Source organism: Astyanax mexicanus, chromosome 17, assembly GCF_023375975.1.
Source record: "Astyanax mexicanus isolate ESR-SI-001 chromosome 17, AstMex3_surface, whole genome shotgun sequence".
Taxonomy (NCBI): Eukaryota; Metazoa; Chordata; class Actinopteri; order Characiformes; family Acestrorhamphidae; genus Astyanax; species Astyanax mexicanus.
The window spans coordinates 22,451,219-22,476,956 of NC_064424.1; the positions used below are offsets into that span (position 1 = coordinate 22,451,219).

A 25,738-nucleotide genomic window follows, 5' to 3' on the forward strand; every position below is an offset into this window, starting at 1 on the left:
TATATTCTTATGACATTAAGTTGACTAAAACTAAGTCGACTAAATTACTGAATTGTGACTAAAACTAAATGCTATTTTCGTCACAAAACTATGACTAAGACTAAATCAAAATTTGTTGTCAAAATTAACACTGGTGGCAAACCTGCAAGTAGATAGCTTACAGTTGTTGTTACATTGTTTGGTTTTAAATTGTTTTATCATCAATTTATAGAAGTGTTTCATAAAATTGTTTGATGAAATGGTTTCATAAGTATTTTTATAGAGTGATTGAAAAGGCTGTTTTATTTGTTTATCTATTTGTTAACTGGAAAGAAAAATAAAAGGATAATATGCAATATGTGGTTGCTACATTCATTCAGGCTTAAAAAAAACGACAATATTGTAAGTAATCCAAAGTAATCAGATTACGTTACTCACTTGAAGTAATGTAACTGATTACGTTACAAATTACATTTTGAGTGATGTAATCAGTAATCTGTAAGGGATTACATTTTAAAAGTAACCTTCCCAACACTGCAGGTGTTACATCCAAAGCATCAGGGATCACAGGTTCCTGACTTTCAAATTTATCAAGTATATTTACATAGGGTAAGTCTTTCAACCATGTACAATTGAACTTTGGTCTAAACAAATATACTGAGATTGCCATCCACACATCCTTTGATGCTTGCTGATTATATAGCAACCATGATAATGCATAAGACTGACATTTAACCATTAATTGTTCCGGTACTGCTTCCAAAATTGATGGCCAAGTGCCAGGCGTTGGCACTTTCACCACACAAGGTCCCTTCAATTTCATACTTGCTCTTACTGAATGAGTTATCTGTTGAAACCATAAGTTTCTGGCTGCCCACTGGTCAGTGATTTGTAATACAGATGAATCAAACCCAAATGCCTTCCATTTCGGTGTCCAGTCACTATTTACATCTTCCCTATCCATTATTATTTCTGTCACATTAGCTGCTTTTTCTTCTTCTGTTACTGCTATTGGTGTCGTTGTAGCATTTACTACTGTTACGTTTTCTTCCTGTTTACCAGCACCATTTTCCTTAGTGACAAGAGCAGGGATTGTCCATTTCATTGTGCTCATCTCAATTTCCTGCAAATTAGAGACTACAGTAGTAGCCTGAGTTACCACTGTCAAACTTTTAGTTACTGTCGTAGCTACAGTACTAAGCTGCTTAACTGTATTATTTACCCCTATTGTGGTTGCTATAAACATTTTCCCCTGGTTCCTTGTAGTAGCCCCTAAGATTCTCTTTGGATTTGAAGTTTTTATTTTAACCATCATTTTACGTGTTATGTACCCCTCTCTCCATACATTTGCTCTAGGCACAAATTTGAACTCTGGCTCAAAATAGACACACTGGTACACCCCTTGATCTTCCCATGTAACATTACGCATAATTAGTGAACAATCTTGTTGGATTTTAAACCACCTTACATCATTATATAAAATATACTTTCTCTGATCATATGGTATCCCATCAACAGCAGGTCCTGCCCATATTAATTCTTCACCACGACTGTTTTTCCACTGAGGTGGATGATTACTCCCTGTGTTATACCTCCCACATTTACAAGGAAGATGAACTGTTTTACCTAGACTAACTGTAAGTACCATTTCAGGGGTCGCAGTTGTCAGACTCATCTGTGGCAATGGTGTTGACATTTTTGATACATTTACAAAATCTGTAACATTTGCTACTTCTAAAGTAAAATTTCCCTCAAGACCTTCTTCTTTAATCCTCATAGCGCTTTGGTTTAACCTTTTTTCGAACTGGTCTTGGACTTCTCTGTCTATCTGGGTTTCTGACTTCCCTACTAGTGGAATCAGTTCCCTTTGTACCCTTTGTCCCTTCACACTCCCCTGAACTTGGCTTTGTTGTCTCTGGAATATTTCCATACTCAATGACTTTAAACCTTCTACCTTGTTCACTATTTCTGGTATTACCAGCAATATCCACAGAATGCACAACATCATCCCCCACATGACCATTCTCCTCGTCCAGCGTTTGACCCTGGGAACCTCTATCCCTTTCTCCTTCTTCCTGTTCTTTTCCATCTTCTTCTGCCCCCTGTGTGTTTCCCAAATCTCTCTGCACTTGTGGTGTCTCTTCTCTAGGTGCTTTAACACAATGTGACAAATGATACCACGTTGGGGATCCTTTAACCTGAACTGCAGTTCCTGTACAGCGCACAACCTCAAAAGGTCCTTCACGGCATTCGTTATACCACTTTCTTCTAAACACCTTCACATACACCTTGTCTCCTGGTTGAACTGTACTCCTCTTTTGCTCCTCCAGCCTCTCCTGCACCTCTTCTTTCTTTTGCCTGTCAGAAACGTATGTAGATATTTTCTTATGTAGATTAGCCATGTATGTCACATATGCTCTCATATCATCCTCTAAAATGGCCAAACTTGGACCTTTCCCACTTGTGCGCCAACATGGTGTTGGCATTTGTCTGCCTGTTACCATCTCATGTGGTGTCATGTGCAAATCACGCTGTTCACTTGAGCGACACACCATCAGTGCTAATGGAAGCGCTGCAACCCAATTCAACCCCGTGTGCTGACAGATTTTCACAATGCCGTTCTTCAATACCCCATTCATTTTCTCACAGATGCCTTGACTTTGAGGATGGTACAAACTTCCAAGTCGCTGTTTAATTCCTAATTTTTGCAAAATCAATTTTACTGTCCTATCCACAAATTCTTTCCCGTTGTCAGAGGATATTCGATCTGGAAGTCCCCACCTGCTAACGACTTCTCTGCACAAAAACTTTGCAACCGACTGAGCATCCTTTTTCTTAGTTGGACAGGCCTCAGGCCATCTTGAAAACCTATCTACCACCACTAGCAGATATCTTTTACCATTAATTGGTTTTATCATATCAACAAAGTCCACAACCAACTCACGCATAGGACCCCTTGGAGTTGGAATATATCCAGGTGGAACCATAACCTCCCTTCGAACATTGTTTTTCAGGCATATGGTACATCTACCAATGACATGATCAATCTGCTCAAGTAAATGTGGTGCCCAAAACCCATATTCCTTAGTAATTTTCCTTCTTACCTCCCCCCTTGCAACATGGGCTAGCCCATGTGCCTCATGTATCATCAGACCCAACAGGTCAGGAGGTGCTACCATCAACCCCTCATGATTTCTCCATAGGCCAGCCGAATCTTGAGATGCCCCACGGTCTCGCCATAACTGTTTTTCCACATCAGGAACAGCTTCCTGCATTAAAATTACATCCCTAAGTGTAATTTTATCTTCTATGTCTACTTCATGAGTAACTAAGAAAACCTCCCCTACTTTGTTTGCACCTATGACTGCTTTTGCTGCTTCATCAGCTGCTTTATTCCCCTGCTTGACCCTAGACATGTCTACTTTATGTGCTGCACATTTTGTTATGGCTATCGCCTTAGGTTTCATCATAGCCAACAATAACTTCATAATTTGGGCATGATGCTGTATCGGAGAACCATCTGTTTTCTTAAACCCTCGATTCTTCCACACTGCTCCGAACAAATGACAAACACTATGGGCGTAAGAGGAATCAGTATAAATGTTTACTCGCTTGCCTTCTGCCAATAAACATGCTTCTGTCAGTCCTACAAGCTCTGCTAATTGGGCTGATGCTGGCTGTGGTACTATTTCAGCTTTTTCAACAACAAAGTCATCCCCTTGGGCTTTTACCACTGCATAACCTGCTTTCAATTTGTCACCTATCCGATAACAGGACCCATCAGTCCAAAACTCAATGTCCACTTCCTTTAAGGGAATGGCTAGCAAATCCGCTCTAAGTCTAGAATATTTTTCTGCTTCATGAACACAGTCATGTGGTTCACCATCTTCTGGAGTTGGCAAGGTTTCCGCTGGATTTACTGTAGCACACCTTACTAGAGTTACATCTTCCTGTTCCAGAAGCCTATAATAGTCTCTAAGCCTAGGCATAGTCAAAGTATATTTGCCATGATTAAGTAGATTTCTAAGGCTATGGTGAGTTAGAATTGTTACTGGATACCCCATTGTAATTGCTGAAGCCTTTTCATACATTAAATAGACCCCTACCATTGCTCTGTAACATAATGGCAATCCCAACTCTACTTCTGAATATGCAATAGAATAATAAGCAATAGGTTGCGGGCCTGGTCCTGTACCTGTAGGTTGACAGAGGACTGCACATGCATATTTACCTCCCGTAGAAGTAGACACATACAATAGGATTACATCTGGGTTAAGAGTCCCTTCAACTGGCCATGGTTTATCAATATCAGGCCATCTTTTATTCCATTTCCCTGATATTTTTTTAATGCCTTTAATTAAAGGATTATTTTTCTTGACCACATCAACTGGGGTTATTCCTTTTGATCCACTTAATCCCATATTTGACATAATCCTACCCTTTCTATGTTCCTCTAATGTGAAGAAATACCAATTACCAAGATTACTTTAATATTACTGAGAAATTAGTAAAATTGATGTATTTATTTATTTTTATTTATTTATTTATTTCAATTGCTATCCACATGACTCAGCTTGAATGGTTGCCAACTCCAGAAAACCTAAACACTGAAAAACAATTCCCAAGTCTAAAGTCTCCAACCAAAGTTTCAAAAGATTCTCTGTTAATTTGTCTTCCCAATTACAGTCCTAAACTTTTAATTAATTCACCACTATTTGTGATTCTCACACCTTTAACTAATGAGCTAATCAACATCTGTAATCAATCATTCAAACCAATCAATCACTTAAACAACCAACCAATCAATTACTCACCCTAGCAATCAATCAATCAATCAACCAGTCAATCAATCAATCTGTTTAGTTATGTGTTTTTATTTTAACTTCTAACCCCCCTTGGTATATTTCCTTATGGCCAAATTACTACCTGCTTAATCTATTTTCAAATCTCATACACCCCTGTATAAATCACCAATGAGAGTAAAGTAATATTCCTAATTTACGATAGTTATAAATGTAAATGCCACTATGTTTAGATGCAGGTGTTTATAAGGAAGAAATTTATGGATGATCACTAGCCTGATATGGTTGACGTCAACACAGCAGCCAGTACATGTGACACTCTGTCCCTTTTGCTTGTCAGCCACCCCTCTCTTTTCCTTCCTCTCTGTCTCCTGTCTCCAATCTCAGCCCAGGAAGAGAAAAGAAGGAAAATCAAAGGTTAATAAACTTTCCCCCATATGAGATTAATATTAAATACTCTTCATATACCCCTGTTTTTTTTTTTTTTTTTTTTTTTTTCCCCCATAACAGGTTACAACCCTATAGCCACTTTCCTATGCCTAAACATAGCCTTCGTCACTCCCTCCTTTTCTCAATTTTCTTTCTCTCTATATAGAGTTATGCATAATCGTATACAACCCTATATTAAAACTTCTCTGGCGTTATGTCGGAAATTACACCCTAAACAAAACCCACATTCCACTATCCATAGGGTCTTCAGGACTTTTAACAGCATTCTAGTGCTGCATACATGACCTGGCCCTCTCATGGTCAGTTTTTGTGGTTTATAAAATTTAACCTTAAACTCCCTTTCTGATGTCTTATGAGCTAAAACAGCTCCACTCAGACATCTGACAGGGCTTATATATTTGTCTATACCTCATTTCCAACTCACACCCGAAAAACCCCTATTAGTTTAATACTACTTTTTTATGACCATTAATATTTACTTATAGTTAGTGTAAGAATACAGTTATACATTATTATTATTATTATTATTATTATTATTATTATTTTTATTTTTTTTTTTTATTATTATTATTATTATTATTATTATTATTATTATTATTATTATTATTATTATTCCCAATGTACAAACCATTTACTCCTTATTTCTATATCATTACTAAACTCCCCACAAAGGTACAAATTAATTTCCTTCCTTTTTTCCTACGCAGTTTTTTCCCTCAGACAGAACTAACATAGAAAGGGCATATCCCCCTCACACACACTCTCTCATACAGGCCTGTCACACTCACACACACACTGGCCATCACTATTTTTACCCCCTCCGTTATTTCCTGCAGGTTTCCTATTTCTTTCTTAACATATTTTCTTCTGCGCATTATTCTCTTTTCCTTACTCTTTGTTTTCTTTTAATCCTATTTTTTTCTCTATTCTCTGTGAAGCCTTTTCACACTTTTCCTCTTTTGCATACTTTTATAAACTCTTTTTTGTTTAACACAAAGAAATACCTATTTTTCAGGCACTTTTCACATAGATAATGCATGCTAAAGCCTCAGTTAAGGACACTTCTTACAGAAAACCTTTGTATTCTTACCGCATTTTTTAATTTACATTTCATGCGCGCCATACAATATCTAGTTAATCATTGCTGTCCTTATCTCTTTGTTATCTCTTTTCTCTTGTTTCTTTTCTTGATACCCCTTTTTTCTCTTTAATTCCTATTCTTCTTTGTCTAACATTTACTTGGATTACCCCAAAAGGCTCATGTCTTATGATCTAACGGGAGAACGGGCCCTGCCCCCGAAAATCTGCATGCTGCACACTTTGGCCATTTATCCAGCTATTCTCATCCATTTATTCTATTTCTCCTATTACCCCCATAGTGGTGACACAACCCACATACGCCCCTAATTTAGAACTCAGTCTCATCTCAAGAACACATCACAACCTCACACCCAAGTTTTCTCTTAGTGCAGCCCCATAGCACACCCCCCAGCTTTACATGTAAAACCCTCGCTCAAATATATTGTGAGAAAAATGCTCACCCTTTATTTGCCGGCTTGAGAGCGAAAGTTTGCCACGTCAAACCACTCGGAGCCACAACTGGATCCTTTCGGGGTCACCGGATCTTTTTCTTGCCTGGAGCTACAACTGAAATCCCTGTTCTCAAGGCCCTGCTGAAGTCCCAACCGAAGTCTCAACTGACGTCTCAATCAAGGCTCAATCAAGTCTTAATCAAGTCCCATCTGGGGTGCCATTTTTTGTTGTGTCTTCTTGTCTCTTGTGGACTCCTCTTTGGGTGTTCTTGGAAGGCTGTTGTTTCTTGAAATAAAACTCAGTGCACACTGCCTTCTTTACTGGAATAAAATATTTATTTCAATCAGAAGCAAAGTGTGGGAGAGAGCTTGTCAATTCTCGGTGTCCCAGGTTTCTCTCTCCCAGTCTTGTGGTCTAAACCGTTTAAATAGTCCCTCACAGTCACTCCTATAGCTCTCATACCTAAAGAATTCCAACCACCCTATTTACAGCTTTACCATATATGTAAATATGACCTTTTGAGAAGCGGCATGTTGTTTACCTGAAACCACTTGTGACATGCCAATCATGTATAGAAATAGGCCTCACAAACAAGAAGTGACAAACATCCATAGTACAGAATACACCTCAAAAGTAAAAGTACTTATCTAAAAATCTACTCGAGTAAAAGTAAAATTTAAAAATGTACTTTGAGTAAAAGTTACATAGTTATTTTTAATTATTTGATGTAAAAAATTACAATAAATCATAAATTAAACCATTTTCAATGAACTATTATTCCACATAGTAATTTGTATCTTTCAGGCAGTATTTGTTTAGACCACCCCATAAAAATTTTCAAGAACAAGTGGCATAGGATTCTATGATCCATTGTTTCTTTACTGTTTGGGCATAGCCAGCTGTTTGAGAGCCTTGCTAACACTGTTACTGCTCTCACCACCCAGCAGTCAGACCAGCACTCTCAGCTAGCTCAAATCACCGCTAGCCTTCAGGATATCGCTACTCAGCTAGCCCAGCTGAGGGTAGCCTCTCCAGCTAGCCTAGCCTCTGCTAACCAGGCCCCGGTTAGCTCTCCTGCTATCGCTCCCTTGGCAGCCGCTTTTCCGTTAAGCAAACCCGATAAATATGACGGTTCCCCCGATTTGTGCAGAGGTTTTCTCTTGCAAATGTCATTATTTTTTGTTAACTCACCGGTTAGTGTCGATGCAGGGCGCATTTCATTTTTTATATCGCGCCTTACCGGCAAAGCTTTGGATTGGGCTACTGCTATCTGGCCTAGCATTGAGGGTAGCAGGTACGAGCACTTTCTCAAAGAATTTAAACTGGTTTTTGATCATCCTCATCACGGACAATCTCAGGGGGAGTTATTAGTTAAGTTACGCCAGGGAAATCGTTCAGTTTCAGATTTTGCTTTGGAATTTCGTACTTTGGCTGCTGGTAGTGGTTGGAACGAACCAGCTTTACGGGTTATGTTCCGTAACGGGCTCAGAGCTGATGTGTTAGCCGAATTAGCCTGCAAGGATGGACGAACTTATATCATTAGCCATCAGACTTGATCAGCTAAAACAGAGCTCGGTACCTGGTCGTAGAGCTGCTGTTTCTGCTACTCATTTTGCTACGCCTCGTGCTTCTGGATTTACTCCACGGGACACACTCAGAGATGAAAAACCCATGCAATTGGACGCTTCCCGTTTATCAAAGGAGGAGAGAATGTGAAGACTTCAAGCTGGACTTTGCTTCTATTGTGGCAGAACAGGCCATGTGTTGCGTAATTGTCAGCTTTGCCCTTCCCGAGTTCAGCGCCAAGTTACTTCAGGCTCGTCCTACGGTGGGCTCTCCCATGGGTACCATGGCAACCCGGACCGTGCATATGAGCCACCTGCTTCTGACTCGGGAAAGCGTGTGGAAGGGGTTCCACACGCAAAGAGGGTAAGCCGACCTAGCTCTGACATGTATTCAAGATCTTTTATTATCTCAGTTATACTGTTCTGCCAGTCCTCTTCCTTTGTTTTTCCAGCCCTGATTGATTCCGGAGCCGAGGGGAACTTTATTAATGAGCAGCTGGCCAGACGACTCCTGATTCCGTTTGAATGCCTGCAGAACCCGATGAGACTATCAGCGGTGGATGGGACCACAGTTGGACAAGGAGCCGTATCCCACACCACCACATCAGTCAAGCTGAACGTCAGCGCTTTGCACTCAGAGGAGATCAGGTTTTTTGTGATGAAGGACACAAATTATCAGATTATTTTGGGACTTCCATGGTTGGAAAAACACAATCCTCTGATTTCTTGGTCTAATTGTGAAATAACTTCATGGTCTCCATACTGTCATGATCACTGTATTATTGGCCCTAAATTATTGATCCAATCTACTACTGTAGAAAGTCCTGGTTTGGAGTCACTTGCACATATTCCTCTAGATTATTCAGATTTAACTGAAGCATTTAGTAAATCACGTGCTACTCAACTCCCTCCACACCGTTCTTATGACTGTGCTATTGAGCTTACTGATAATCAGATACCACCGAAATCACGCATCTACCCGTTAACTCAGACTGAGGAAAATGCTATGGAGGAGCATGTGCAAGAGGCCTTAGCTCAGAGGTATATTCGTCATTCTACCTCTCCAGTGGCCGCATCCTTCTTCTTTGTTAAGAAGAAGGACAGAGGTCTTCGTCCATGTATAGATTATCGTCAACTCAATGCAGTTACGAAGACGTATCCTTACCCACTACCTCTAGTACCTGTAGCTCTTGAACAGTTACGTGGGGCTTCCATTTTCACAAAATTAGACCTGCGTAGTGCTTATAACTTGGTGAGGATCAGAGAGGGTGATGAGTGGAAGACTGCCTTTACTACCACTAGGGGGCACTATGAATATTTAGTTATGCCGTTTGGTCTCAAGAATGCCCCTTCCCCTTCTTTCATTAACGATGTACTCCGTGACATGCTGGGAAGATTTGTAATAGCTTATATAGACGACATTCTTATTTACTCATCGGATTTGCTTACTCATGTCTCCCATGTACGTGCAGTATTAACCCGACTCCTCCAAAATCAACTTTTCGTCAAAGCAGAGAAATGTGAACTCAATCCGTCCACTATTTCCTTTTTAGGCCATGTTATTAGTGCAAAGGGTATTACCATGGACGATAAAAAGGTTCTGGCGGTAGCTAATTGGCCTCTTCCTAAATCTGTTAAGGAACTACAAAGATTTCTTGGTTTTGCAAATTTTTACCGAAGATTATTATTCTCCCCAGGAGAAGGTCTCCGGTTCCAAGAAGGGGTAGACGTCGTGTTTCGGGCTTGGTCCATTGCCTCAGTTCCGTCCGCGGCTCCAGAAGGGGTCGTCCTAGGTCCAGGGTCTCCGTCCATTCCGTTTCCGCTTCTGGACAGCCTGTCCAGGTTGCTACTGGTGGTGATGGGGCTGTTTCCTTGTGTCGTCCTCATCCTTCGTTACCTTCGGACTCTTTGGAGGAGGTACTGTTACGCAGCCTGGTTCTCCTTCCACACTATCGGACTCTATTTCCCAGAATTCCCTCGATTATGACATCAATAATAACCCTTCACCTTCACCCAATCACGTTACGCTCCGACGCTCTGATTCACCTGTGTTCTAAATTACTTCCGGTTCATTCTTATCTAGATCCTGTATTTAAGGCATCCGTTTGTAAACAAACTCCGCGAGGTATTGCCGACTTATGTTGCAGACTAAGCGTTTTCCTGTGTACTGTTTTTGCCTTCTCGTTACGACCCTGTTTTCGAATTATCGGTTTATGTCTTTTGTTTTGCCCTTATTGGATTTGTTGTATGGTTGGACTGTTTCTCGGTTTCGAACTCGGACTGTATTTTTGACTACGTCTTTGGTTATCGGTGAGATCATTGTTTACCTGGTTATTCTGTTAGCAGAACCTGTTAGCCTTCCTGCTAATAAACCTGTCTGTATTTTTAACTCGGCTCGCGTCACTCCTCTCTACCTGGCGTCACAGTGTTTAGCTGTAGGACAAATTATATAATCATATTACACAAAAAACTATTATCCTTTTTATAGAATAATTTGTAAGCCTAATAGAAATTAATGGGAGAGTAAAAAGAGTGTTGTTGAAAGTAATTTCTTTAAAACCAGTTACAAAGAAAATATAAGGTAACTGATGAGCACCGTGCGCTCTCCCGACTGGACGTCTCGCAGCGTGGGTGCCGAAGCCTTATCTTGCTTTGTTCTGAGTTAATATAAATATAAAGCGTTATTTACCCACAAAAAAAAAATTCTGACAGCGCGAGAGTAACCTCTAGCGCCCACGTTTACCAGACGCGTGTGCACGCAAAGGGGAGTCTGATTCTGCCGGGGAGTCAAAATTAGGCACACCTGTTATTTAAAGTATTATTATTTAAATATATTTAAATATATTATATTTGGTGCTTTCCACTCAGCTCAGAGCGCCCCTTTAAATGCACGATTCACGCTGATATTCAGCAGCTGCGAATACGTCGTTGTCCTGAGGAGCCCTGGAATAATCTACACACTTATCACTCCTAAAAAACAGTTTATTTGGGTGAGTAAACCATGTTTGAAGCTCGTTAGATCGTAAACAAAAACAAATATATTAGCTGCAGTGTTCAAAGCAAAAAATCATCAAAAAATAATTTCTATAGCTCTAATATGAAGGCATATTGCGTCATACCACACATCGCTTTGTTGAGCTACCATATAACCGCAGGGCAAATTCTTTCACCACCACAGTCCCAAGCTTAGGATGTACAATTTTTTAATAAAGGGATTATTGTACTGGATATTTTACTAAGTACAGAACATTGTATAATCTGTGTAGCTGCATATGAACGGAGATTACTGGTCTTTGTAAAGTAAATCCACAGCTAACCAGTGAATTTAGAATATACATATACTATTCTTACCACCACATGCTTTCTCAGGTTTGATGTGGAAGTTTTGAAAGCTTACAGTTCTGTTCTGAGGGGCACATTTTACATTGCATGAGGGCGTCATTGCCTCGTTATTCCATGCATGAGCATTCATGCGCTGGGCGCATCCGCTGCAATTTTTTTTAATTCAGACAACATTCTTTTTTCCCCAGCATTTTATTTTTTACTCAGTAATGGGGAGTTTTCCATTGTAGCGAAGTAAATTACTTGTGTCAAAATGTACTTGAGTAAAAGTAAAATTACCTATTTTAAAAACTGACTCTTTTTTCAGAGAGCTCTAATCCTGTGAACTAAAGCAGAGTTTTACAAAAAGCTTTTTTTTTTTTTTCTTTCACAAAAAACGTCTCACATGGCATTCATCCATGCTGGAGACCACAAATAGACATTTTAAAATGAATTAAAAAACAATGGAATGAGACTATTAAGAAAGCTTGTGCTATTTAATCACAATATAAGTTTTATTGACTGTGTTGATGTGCATTTACAATAAATCAAAACTAATGCAGCTCATTAAAGCAGAGGCATAGTTCACAACACCAGGAATTGGTTTTACACTGTTTGTCATTTAATGTCTAAAAATAACTTTGTGATAAAAACAATATTTAATGCAATATAGAAAATGCTATATCAATATCATATAAATAAAAAACGCCAATACACAAGCGACTTGTACAATCAGAAAAGACAGGAAACATTAATGTAGCATGAAATGAGCACTAAAAGAAAAGTTGCCATTTGTACTCGAGTCATTGTTCTTGTCAGGTGAACTAGCTCCTCACTGTTTCTTTGTACTCTGGTCATTGTTTTGTTCAGGTGAACTAGCTCCTCCCTGTTTCTTTTTACCCGGGTCATTGTTCTGTTGAGGTTTCTTTGTACTCGGGTCATTGTTTCTTGTCAGATGAACTAGCTCCTCCTAGTTTCTTTGTACTCAGGTCATTGTTCTTGTCAGGTGAACTAGCTCCTCCCTGTTTCTTTGTACTCGGGTCATTGTTCTTGTCAGGTGAACAAGCTCCTCCCTGTTTCTTTGTACTCGAGTCATTGTTCTGTTCAGGTGAACTAGCTCCTTCCTGTTTCTTTGTACTCGGGTCATTGTTCTCGTCAGGTGAACTAGCTCCTCCCTGTTTCTTTGTACTCGGGTCATTGTTCTGTTGAGGTGAACAAGCTCCTCCCTGTTTCTTTGTACTCGGGTCATTGATCTAGTCAGGTGAACTAGCTCCACCCTGTTTCATTTTACTCGGATCATTGTTCTGTTCAGGTGAACTAGCTCCACCCTGTTTCTTTTTACTCGGGTCATTGTTCTCGTCAGGTGAACTAGCTCCTCCCTGTTTCTTTGTACTCGGGTCATTGTTCTGTTGGGGTGAACAAGCTCCTCCCTGTTTCTTTGTACTTGGGTCATTGTTCTTGTCAGGTGAACTAGCTCCTCCTGGTTTCTTTGTACTCGGGTTATTGTTCTGTTGAGGTGAAGAGGCTCCTCCCTGTTTCTTTGTACTCGGGTCATTGTTCTCGTCAGGTGAACTAGCTCCTCCCTGTTTCTTTGTACTCGGGTCATTGTTCTCGTCAGGTGAACTAGCTCCTCCCTGTTTCTTTGTACTCGGGTCATTGTTCTCGTCAGGTGAAATAGCTCCTCCCGATTTCTGTGTACTCGGGTCACTGTTCTTGTCAGGTGAACTAGCTCCTCCCTGTTTCTTTGTACTCGGGTCATTTTTCTCGTCAGGTGAACTAGCTCCTCCCTGTTTCTTTGTACTCGGGTCATTGTTCTCGTCAGGTGAACTAGCTCCTCCCTGTTTCTTTGTACTCGGGTCATTGTTCTCGTCAGGTGAACTAGCTCCTCCCTGTTTCTTTGTACTCGGGTCATTGTTCTGTTCAGGTGAACTAGCTCCTCCCTGTTTCGTTGCACTTGGGTCATTGTTCTCGTCAGGTGAACTAGCTCTTCCCTGTTTCTTTGTACTCGGGTCATTGTTCTCGTCAGGTGAACTAGCTCCTCCCAGTTTCTTTGTACTTGGGTCATTGTTCTCGTCAGTTGAACTAGCTCCTCCCTGTTTCTTTGTACTCGGGTCATTGTTCTGTTGAGGTGAACAAGTTCCTCCCAGTTTCTTTGTACTCGGGTCATTGTTCTCGTCGGGTGAACTAGCTCCTCCCAGTTTCTTTGTACTCAGGTCATTGTTCTCGTCAGGTGAACTAGCTCCTCCCTGTTTCTTTGTACTCGGGTCATTGTTCTCGTCAGGTGAACTAGCTCCTCCCAGTTTCTTTGTACTCAGGTCATTGTTCTCGTCAGGTGAACTAGCTCCTCCCTGTTTCTTTGTACTCGGGTCATTGTTCTCGTCAGGTGAACTAGCTCCTCCCTGTTTCTTTGTACTCGCGTCATTGTTCTGTTCAGGTGAACTAGCTCCTCCCTGTTTCTTTGCACTCCGGTCATTGTTCTCATCAGGTGAACCAGCTCCTCCCAGTTTCTTTGTACTCGGATCATTGTTCTCGTCAGGTGAACTAGCTCCTCCCTGTTTCTTTGTACTCGAGTCATTGTTCTGTTCAGGTGAACTAGCTCCTCCTTGTTTCTTTGTACACGGGGCAGTGTTCTCGTCAGGTGAACTAGCTCCTCCCTGTTTCTTTGTACTTGGGTCATTGTTCTCATCAGGTGAACTAGCTCCTCCCTGTTTCTTTGTACTCGGGTCATTGTTCTGTTGAGGTGAACAAGCTCCTCCCTGTTTCTTTGTACTCGGGTCATTGTTCTCGTCAGGTGAACTAGCTCCTCCCAGTTTCTTTGTTCTCGGGTCATTGTTCTCGTCAGGTGAACTAGCTCCTCCCTTTTTCTTTGTACTCGGGTCATTGTTCTCATCAGGTGAACTAGCTCCTCCCTGTTTCTTTGTACTCGGGTCATTGTTCTCGTCAGGTGAACTAGCTCCTCCCTGTTTCTTTGTACTTGGGTCATTGTTCTCGTCAGTTGAATTAGCTCCTCCCTGTTTCTTTGTACTCTGGTCATTGTTCTGTTGAGGTGAACAAGCTCCTCCCTGTTTCTTTGTACTCGGGTCATTGTTCTCGTCAGGTGAACTAGCTCCTCCCTGTTTCTTTGTACTCAGTTCATTGTTCTGTTCAGGTGAACTAGCTCCTCCCTGTTTTTTTGTACTCAGGTCATTGTTCTGTTGAGGTGAACTAGCTCCTCCTTGTTGCTTTGTACTCAGGTCATTGTTCTCGTCAGGTGAACTAGCTCCTCCCTCGTTCTTTGTACTTGGGCCACTGTTCTCGTCAGGTGAACTAGCTCCTCCCTGTTTTTTTGTACTTGGGTCATTGTTCTCGTCAGGTGAACTAGCTCCACCCTGTTTCTTTGTACTCGGGTCATTGTTCTGTTCAGGTGAACTAGCTCCTCCCTGTTTCTTTGTACTCGGGTCATTGTTCTGTTGAGGTGAACTAGCTCCTCCCTGTTTCTTTGTACTTGGGTCATTGTTCTCGTCAGATGAACTAGCTCCTCCCGGTTTCTTTGTACTTGGGTCATTGTTCTCGTCAGATGAACTAGCTCCTCCCGGTTTCTTTGTATTTGGGTCATTGTTCTCGTCAGGTGAACTAGCTCCTCCCTGTTTTGCTTTACTCCGGTCAGTGTTCTGGTTATCCAAATCTTCTTTGCCCCAATTCCAGGGTAACCATCCAGTAACCCAGTCCAGCATTGATTTATCTAATCTGTGAGTGAAACAAGTAAAGTTTTTTTTAAGATAAAGACTTGTCATGTTTTTAAACAGAATAATAAAACAATGAGGCAGTTTAAATGTCAGGTGGTGAAACAAATGGAATCTGAATACTAAGTTAATACTTTAAAAGTGACAACACATTGATCCAACTCGATGGCTCCATCACAGAAGTTTGACTTGACAAGTGCTCCTGAATATGTTAAAATACAAATATAAACCTGTGCCATATATGGGACAGTGTCAATATCAAAATATTAAAAATTAGATTGTGTAATAAAGTTCAGATTTAATAGATGTGCTAAAGGATTTACTGTGGTAGAGCTAATACTACTGTTGGAAACCTATTTGCTCATAAAATTGTACAGTTTGTGTGATATGTTGCATTATTTATCTGTTTCCTCTTTTAATATATCATTAATATCCATAAATCTGTAAGCAAATAACAACTGAAGACCACAAACAAAACAAAAAGCACAAGCACAAAATACAAAACATGCAGGGGTAGAAAGGAGAGCACAAACTAAAAGAAACCAAGCAAGCAAACTAAGGTTCACGAGACAAACGGGGATCCTGATGTAAAATATACAAATACAGAAAAAGAAACTCTGAAACAAAGGGTTTACTTATACATAGGCTGCATTCCAATTGTGTGCTACATACTAATACTATAAGGTATATACTATATACAAATCTTAATAGTGTGGGTTTGGCAAGTTAAAAAAAATATATTACTTACTAACCCATTCTTGTATCAACAAGAAGTGATAAAGCATAAAGTGTTATTTATTCATTTATTTTCTTCCATTTTCGTTTATACACATGATGAAAATAATGTTTTACAGTCTGTATATGTTTCTAGTACTGTAAAAAAATGGTTTCCAGCCACCTGTTGCAATTAATTGCAATTAACTGCTGCATCACTGTTTGTATTTTTTTTATTCAAAACACAGAACCCTGGTTCTGCTTATGTATTGGAGCATACTCAACTTTAATATATTTATCTTCATATTTAATATATTTTGTATATATTTACACTAGTTTATATTTAAAACTATTTTGTATAACTAATTAGACAAAAATGTAAGCACAGGTGAAATAACTAACGTCTTGGAGGTAAAATTAGTGTGGAAACAAAGACAGAAACTTTATAAAGAGCACATGACGAACAAACTGAGAAATATAAAAAAAACATAAAGACAGCAGGAAACAGGGCAAAAGTGCAACAGCTTCAATGCTTGTGTTGAGTTAAATTGTATATATTAAATATTATACATAATAAAATAAATACTTAATATGTTCAAACTTCTTTCTTTGATCATTGTGAGTTTTCTTACTGTAAGTTACATCCTGATTTCTTCATTAGTTCTGAGAGCTGTTTTACTGACTTTCCCAGTTTATTCCCCTGCAGATCCAATTCTCTAAGGTGTGAGTGGTTTGAGGTTAGAGCTGAATTTAGAGCAGCACAGCCTTTCTCTCCTATACTGCACTCCTGAAGCCTGCAGACAAACATATTCTTTACTATTTTCAATTAACAAACATAATAATATACATAGCACACTTCAGTAACACAAAGATAAAATCAGTTTTTATATGAGAGAGAGAACAAAGACTGTTAAAGGTTAGATTCTCTTTTCTACGGCATAAAACTGATATACTTACAGTAGTTCCTGTAGTTTACACTCCTGATTCTTCAGCAGTTCACTGAGCTGCTTCATTCCTGAATCTCCTACTTTATTTTTACTCAGATCCAGAACTTTGATGTGAGTTGGATTCAAACAAAGAGTTGAGGCCAGAGCAGCACAGCCTTTCTCTCCTATACTGCACCCCTGTAGCCTGCAGACACACACACTTTTTAGTATTTTCTATTAACAAACATAACACAAAGATGAGATCAGTTTTTATATGAGAGAGTACGACGTCTGTTAAAGATTAGATTCTCTTTTATACGGCATAAAACTGATCTACTTACAGTAGTTCCTGTAGTTTACACTCCTGATTCTTCAGCAGTTCACTGAGCTGCTTCATTCCTGAATCTCCTACTTTATTTTTACTCAGATCCAGAACTTTGATGTGAGATGGATTCAAACAAAGATCCGAGGCCAGATCAGCACATCCGTTCTCTTTTATCCTGCAATTTTTAAGTCTGCAGACAAAATGACAGTTTCTTTTACATTGGAACAAATATATAAACACAATGATTATTAAACTATTCACTTTAATAGGAGATGAAGTCTGCATTATGTAAGTAGCAAATACAAGTTCAACAGAATTTAATAAGGATACATTTGAACATTTGTGAGCCATATTCTCTTTACATGCCATGGGTAGAGTGAAAAAGAGACAGTCTATGCACTCATTCTCTACAAGACCTTTACCATAACAACTCAGCAGAAACACACATTCCACTACACCTCAACTTCATTACATACAACTTATCCAGTGTTGTATTTTATACAGGTCATACACTGAATCTAATAATCTTATGATTTAGGACAAATATTAATCACCATAAGAAATATAGAAATAGTAATTATTTCAATGTGCTAATAATAATAAATATGCATACATATAATGCATACATGAATTTGTATAACATCAACACTCTTTAATAATTAAATATTTCAAATGTACACATTTGTTATAAAAATCAATGTATTCATCAATATAACTCACCTCAGTTTCTTTAGTTTACAGCGAGGATTCTTCAGCAGATCACAGAGCTTTTTCAGTGCTGACTGATCTAGTTTATTTTCATTCAGATCCAGCTCTCTCAGGTGTGAGGGGTTTATAATCAGAGCAGAAATCACACCAGCACAGTCTTTCTCTGTAATACTGCCAACTTCATACAGTCTGAAGAGAGATGGAGACAAAGAAGAGATAGATTAGTATATTTATTATTCATTCATCTATTTGGGAAAAACAGCAAAAGTGCCACATTTTATTTTCATGTAACAGTTAAATATTGCTGTTTAGCATGATTCAAATTTATTTGTGTTTTGTAAAGTTTGATAAAGCCTAAATGGGGCCATTTCAAGGTATTAGGTGGACCCAAGCAAAATATAAGTTTGAAGCAAGGCCAATAAACAAGGTGAAATCAGTCTGTAGGCAATAATCCAGGCTCTATTTAAAACTATATTTGTTATTGCTTACGTGAGTCTCAGCAGTCTGCAGTGAGGATCCTCCAGTAGAGCAGACAGCTGATTAACTGATATCTTTTCTGGTTTTATTTTGCTCAGATCAAGCTCCCTCTGCAGTAAAGGTTTTTTTCTCAGAATATGTTCAAGATGAGTACAGACTTCCTCTGCAGCATCACTTTTCAGCAGCCTGTAGAGAGACCAACGGTACAGACACATTAATCATACAATTATTGATAAAACACAGTTTACTTTAATTATCCTATGACTGGCAAAAGAAAACTGATATTCTACTGCCCCAGAGAATAGATAACCCATAATAGGTAACTGCAACTTGACTTATTTATTCTGTATTTCAAAATGATTGTTTCAGTAATACCCATATGATGTTAATTTCATTGAGGAGAGCACACAATGTTGATTTTACTGTATTTCTAATTACTGGGTCTCTAATTAAGGTCTAGATGTGATTATGTCTCTTATGAAGATCTTGGCCCTTTAACAACATTGAAAGTAATGTTACAAAATGTAAGTAAAATAGTTAATGTATTGCAAATGCTTTAAGAATAAATTGTTTATTAAAAAAATCATTACCTTAGAGTTTTCTTTGAATTCATAAATACAGAAGTAATCAGTTCAACTCCTCTGTCTCCGGGGTCATTCCCACTCAAATCCAGCTTTTTCAGGTGTGATTCAGGGTTTTCTTTCAGAACTGAAGTCAGAGCAGCATACCCTTCCTCTGTTACACTGCAGAATGAAAGACTAAAGAAAGACACAAGAATACAGTATAATTAATCCTAACAGTACAGTACAGTTTTATATTCATTCCTCAGAAAACACCATCATTAATTTCTTTCACTGTTAAAGTGCTATCAGACTCTGAATGATAATCACAGAAGATCTTACCTCAGTGTTTCCAGTTTACAAAGAGGATTCTTCAGGGCATCACAGAGCTTTTTCACTCCTGAATTCTGCAGGTTGTTGTTACTCAGGTCCAGTTCTCTCAGACTGGATGATGTTAGAACTGTGGCTAAAGCTGAACAGCTTTCTTCTTTTAGATCATCATTATTGATTCTAAAAGCAAAAGATCAGGACAGAATCGTAAAACTGTGAAGGCAACATCAATACCTGTTTATTGTGTAATTAAAAATGCTGCATAATGTACTTGAAAGAGTTTTAAAGTTTTAATTCAGAATTTGAATGATGAAAAACTATTTTAATATAAAACAGTACAATCAATTTAGAGTCTGAGTCTATGATTCTCTGACCTAATATGCTTTGTTTATTTGACCTTTGGCTTTTTAAAATACAGTCATATGAAAAAGTTTGGGCACCCCTATTAATCTTAATCATTTTTAGTTCTAAATATTTGGGTGTTTGCAACAGCCATTTCAGTTTGATATATCTAATAACTGATGGACACAGTAATACTTCAGGATTGAAATGAGGTATATTGTACTAACAGAAAATGTGCAATATGCATTAAACCAAAAATTGACCGGTGCAAAAGTATGGGCACCCTTATCATTTTATTGATTTGAATACTCCTAACTACTTTTTACTGACTTTACTTTACTGAAGCACAAAATTGGTTTGGTAACCTCATTGAGCTTTGAACTTCATAGCCAGGTGTCCAATCATGAGAAAAGGTATTTAAGGTGGTCAGTTGCAAGTTGTTCTCCTATTTGAATCTCCTCTGAAGAGTGGCTCATCAAAGTAACTCTCAAATGATCTAAAAACAAAGATTGTTCAACATAGTTGTTCAGGGGAAGGATACAAAAAGTTGTCTCAGAGATTTAACCTGTCAGTTTCCACTGTGAGGAACATAGTAAGGAAATGGAAGACCACATGGACAGTTCTTGTTAAGCCCAGAAGTGGCAGGCCAAGAAAAATATCAGAAAGGCAGAGAAGAAGAATGGTGAGAACAGTCAAGGACAATCCACAGACCACCTCCAAAGAGCTGCAGCATCATCTTGCTGCAGATGGTGTCACTGTGCATCAGTCAACAATACAGCACACTTTGCACAAGGAGAAGCTGTATGGGAGAGTGATGCGAAAGAAGCCATTCAAAAGCTTTTCTCACCATTCTTCTTCTCTGCCTTTCTGATATTTTTCTTGGCCTGCCACTTCTGGTCTTAACAAGAACTGTCCCTGCGGTCTTCCATTTCCTTACTATGTTCCTCACAGTGGAAACTGATAGGTTAAATCTCTGAGACAACTTTTTGTATCCTTCCCCTGAACAACTATGTTGAACAATCTTTGTTTTTAGATCATTTGAGAGTTGTTTTGATGAGCCCATGATGCCACCTGAAGTATTACTGTGTCCATCAGTTATTGGATATATCAAACTGAAATGGCTGTTGCAAACACCCAAATATTTAGAACTAATATGATTAAGATTAATAGGGGTGCCCAAACATATGACTGTAAAGTACTAAAGTTTATTTTACTGGTGTCAATAGATAAAAACAAAGGATTGGTCAGACCAACCATTTGTGATTAATCTTGAGACTGTAGTTTGTGTGTGTGTGTGTGTGAGGGGGTAGTGAGAATCAGATTCAGGTTTTTAATTCATATTTCAACAAAACATTTTTTTTTCTTCTGGACATAAACCACCACAATATATAGATTAATTGCATGTGTTAATGTTTTTTTAAACACAATTTAAATCTTTTTGAAGACATTAGGTTACTCACATTTTTTTGAAAATTGTGAGTAGTGGTTTTGGACCATTTGAACTATGCAATAGGGACATAGGGGCCATCTAAGATGCAGGTGCAAACAAATAAGCTCAGCTATTCTAAAAAATGCACTATTACACAAATTATCAGCCACTAACATTATGTTAAGAGTTGTTATTAAATAAAATATTATGTATATATTTATCCAGTTATTATAGGGTATTTTAAGCAGAAAGTAAAGAAAGTTTTGCTGCTGGGGTGGGGGGGGGGGGGGGTCACTAAAACTGTATTACTGTATAAAAAAACCCTTTTTCCTTTAAACGATGCCTGGATGTTAATCTACACACATTTCTCTTCTTAAAAACATATATTTGGATGAGTAAAACATTTTTATTTATTTACTTAGCTTAGGTTTCAAGTGATAATAGAGGCAGTATTACTTTTTGAGGCTCCTAACTACGGTAGCCGTAATGCTCAGACATTCCATCAAGCGTTGCAGCTTTGTAGCTAACCAAAGTTGTATTTTTGAGGACTGTGTACCACATAAAATCGGTTTAGAGTCAGTAAGCCAGATACATACATACATACATACATACATACATACTGCGCTGGATTACATACATAAAACACTGGATTATATGGCACACTGTTGATTTAAAAAAAATAAAGTTTTATGTGCGTTTCTTATGTGTGAAAAATACCTTAGCAACAGTTATTTTCGTAGCAAAGAGTGCTATGAAATATAATTATATATTTGCTATATAATTATATATTTTCCTAACCAAATTATAAGGGTGTACTGGGCTTAATCTATATATCTATAAAGAATAACTATAGAGACCATATATATACATAAATATACGCACATGGACAAAATTGTTGGTACCCCTTGGTTAATGAAAGAAAAACCAACAATGGTCACAGAAATAATTTGAATCTGACAAAAGTAATAACAAATAAAATGTTATCAACAATGCTATGAACAAGTGAAAATCACACATTGCTTTTCAACCACACTTTAACATAAGTATAAAAAAAAATAAACTCATGACACAGGCCTGGACAGAAATTATGGTACCCTTTACTTAATATTTTGTTGCACAAACTTTTGCAATCACTGCAATCAAATGATTTCTGTAACTGTCAATAAGATTTCTGCACCTCTCAGCAGGTATTTTGGCCCACTCCTCATGAGCAAACTGCTCCAGTTGTCTCAGGTTTAAAGGTGCCTTTTCCAGACGGCATGTTTCACCTCCTTCCAAAGAAGCTCAATAGGATTAGGTCAGAGCCACTTCAGAACTGTGTGTTTTGGTTCAGTGTACTGTTGCAAGACTCATGACCTGTGTCTGAGACCAAGCTTTCTGACACTGGGCAGCAAATTTCTGTCTAGAATCCCTTGATAGTCTTGAGATTTCATTGTACCCTGCACAGATTCAAGACATCCTGTGCCAGATGCAGCAAAGCAGCCCAGAACATAACAGAACCTCCTCCTCATTTTGATTTTAACAATGATGTCCTCCTTGCTTGTCTCGCATTATGTCCGCTTTGGCTCAAACAATGACGGATGGTGTGATCTGACACTGATGCTCCTTGAGCTTGAAGTTCACCTTTATTCTCTTCAGAGTTTTTTCTGGGCTCTTTTGTTATCATTTGTATAATCAGTCTCTTTGATTTGTCTTCAATTTTCCTCCTGCAGCCACGTCCAGGGATATATATATATATATATATATATATATATATATATATATATATATATATATATATATATATATATATATATATCAACTCAACTCAACTCAACCTTTATTTATAGAGCACATTTAAAACAACCGAGGTTTATGGAGTGAATTTTGTGCCAAAAGTTTTACGTAAAAAAATAAAATCCACAATCAAAATTTTAAGAATCAAAAGTAAAACATGTATGTTGCAAATTCAAAAGAGAAAAAATATATATCAAATATATATATTTAAATATACTTGGTTATTTTATTATTCTTTGCACTTATTTGAAAATTATTTTAGTTTGGATTTTGCCAGTCTTTGCTTTCATTTTTGGATTTTTTTGGATTTTCTGTGGATTTTTGTGGATTTTGATGCTAAAGACTTTTGCTTCTGGAATCTCTCCTTTGCTTCTGCTTCATTTTTTTGGTTCTGATTTTTGGCACACTTTTCACGGGTGGGCGGGGCTTAGAAGAAGGCGTTCCCCTTTAATCTCTATTGGTCACCTACCCTGAACCCTCGTCTGAGACAGACCACGCCCACCCCGCCAGCTTCAAGCGCTCTTCCAAACATGGCGGCGCGAACGGGGTTCAGCTCACAGCAGCACCAGCAGGTACTTTTCCAATTAAATTTCATACAGACGTTATGTTTAATGTTATATTTCTTTTTTAAGTAAGTGTTTAACTCTATTAAGATGCTCATGTTAGCGGGGTGTGCTAAATATCCATGCTTAAATTATACTAGTTCGTTAGTGAACACTAACCTACCTAGTCAGTGAGTTATCTAGTTTACCTAGGTCATCTGGTCAGTGAGTTAGTGGGTTAGCTAAGCTAGTTAGGTTACCTAGTCAGTGAGTTAGCTAGTTAACCTAGGTTATCTGGTCAGCGAGTTAGCTAGCTACTTAACCTAGGTCATCTGGTCAGTGAGTTAGCTAGATACTTAACCTAGGTCATCTGGTCAGTGAGTTAGTGGGTTAGCTAAGCTAGTTAGGTTACCTAGTCAGTGAGCTAGTGGGTTAGCTAAGCTAGTTATTATGCCCCAGGGTAAAGCCAAGTAAGTGTGCTGGTTAAGGTTAACTAGCTAACTCACTGACTAGGTAACCTAACTAGCTTAGCTAACCCACTAACTCACTGTAGTACCTGCTGGTGCTGCTGTGAGCTGAACCCCGTTCGCTCCGCCATGTTTGGAAGAGCGCTTGAAGCTGGCGGGGTGGGCGTGGTCTGTCTCAGACGAGGGTTCAGGGTAGGTGACCAATAGAGATTAAAGGGGAACGCCTTCTTCTAAGCCCCGCCCACCCGTGAAAAGTGTGCCAAAAATCAGAACCAAAAAAATGAAGCAGAAGCAAAGGAGAGATTCCAGAAGCAAAAGTCTTTAGCAGCAAAATCCACAAAAATCCACAGAAAATCCCCAAAAATCCAAAAATGAAAGCAAAGACTGGCAAAATCCAAACTAAAATAATTTTCAAATAAGTGCAAAGAATAATAAAATAACCAAGTATATTTAAATATATATATTTGATATATATTTTTTCTCTTTTGAATTTGCAACATACATGTTTTACTTTTGATTCTTAAAATTTTGATTGTGGATTTTATTTTTTTACGTAAAACTTTTGGCACAAAATTCACTCCATAGAGGTTGACCAAAGTGCTGTACAAGATAGAAAGCTACATTGAAGATAAAAGTGACTCAGATAATTCCAAACAGTCAAATCAATAAATACAATAACACAGTACAAAGTTCATATGAAATACATTTAAAAGACAACAAATCAGGGTTATCAGCCAAGAGTCTACTTAAATATGATTAAACGCCAGAGAGAAAAAGTGTGCGTTTTAAAGAGGATTTAAAATCCTCAAGAGAACCTGCTGATCGAATGTGCCAGGGCAGGTTATTCCAGAGCCTAGGGGCCGCTGCCACAAACCTTTGGTTTTGAGTTTTGCTTTAGGAGGGACCAGTAAGAGCTGATTGGAGGATCTCAGTGATCTGATGGGGGAGTAAACATGAAGTAACTCAGTTAGATATTGAGGGGCTAAGCCATTAAGAGCTTTAAAAACAAGCAATAAAATTTTTAAATCTATTCTAAAAGCAATTGGAAGCCAATGCAGCAAAGCTAATACCGGGGAAATGTGATCACGATTATGTTTACCTGTAAGGAGACGAGCCGCTGCGTTTTGTACAAGCTGCAGGCGGTGCAGCAGTGACTGATCAAGGCCGTAGTAGAGAGAGTTACAATAATCCAACCTTGTATTGATAAAAGAATGGATTACCGTTTCCCAATCTCTATATGGCAGATATCCTTTTACTTTAGATAAAACCCTCAAATGATAAAAACTGTTTTTCAAGACCCAGCTAACCTGGCAATCAAATTTCAGCCTGTCATCAAAAATTACCCCAAGATTTTTAACAGAAGACTGAATGTTTGCTGTTAGGGGACCACATCCAAACATTATGATTTCAGTCTTCTTTTCATTTAGATGTAAAAAGTTTGTGGACAACCAGGATTTAACATCATTCAGACAATCAAGTACTGTCTGTACAGAGTTTAGGGATTTAGATTTCAAAGGCAGGTAAATCTGGACATCGTCGGCATAACAGTGAAAAGCGAGATTATGTTTCCTACAGATTGACCCTAATGGTAACATATAGAGCAAAAAGAGAATTGGCCCAAGGATGGAACCTTGGGGGACCCCAAAAGAGAGAGGGGCTGATGATGAGGTGAATTCCCCTAGCTGCACAGAAAAACTCCGATCAGTCAGGTAGGACTGGAACCATGAGAGAGCAGAGCCTGTAATACCCACCCACTGCTCTAGTCGTGCT

At 38.6% G+C, this 25,738-nt stretch overlaps 1 protein-coding gene across 1 annotated transcript in view; it reads right to left on the bottom strand.

Annotated features, from left to right (window-relative positions):
- Positions 1–25,738, bottom strand: part of LOC103032444 (uncharacterized) — a 177,507-nt gene that overhangs the window by 97,098 nt on the left and 54,671 nt on the right. Inside the window, exon 52 of the mRNA XM_049466410.1 lies at positions 19,425–19,592. Within this exon, the coding sequence (XP_049322367.1) occupies positions 19,425–19,592 (168 nt within the window). The remainder of the gene's footprint in view (positions 1–19,424; positions 19,593–25,738) is intronic.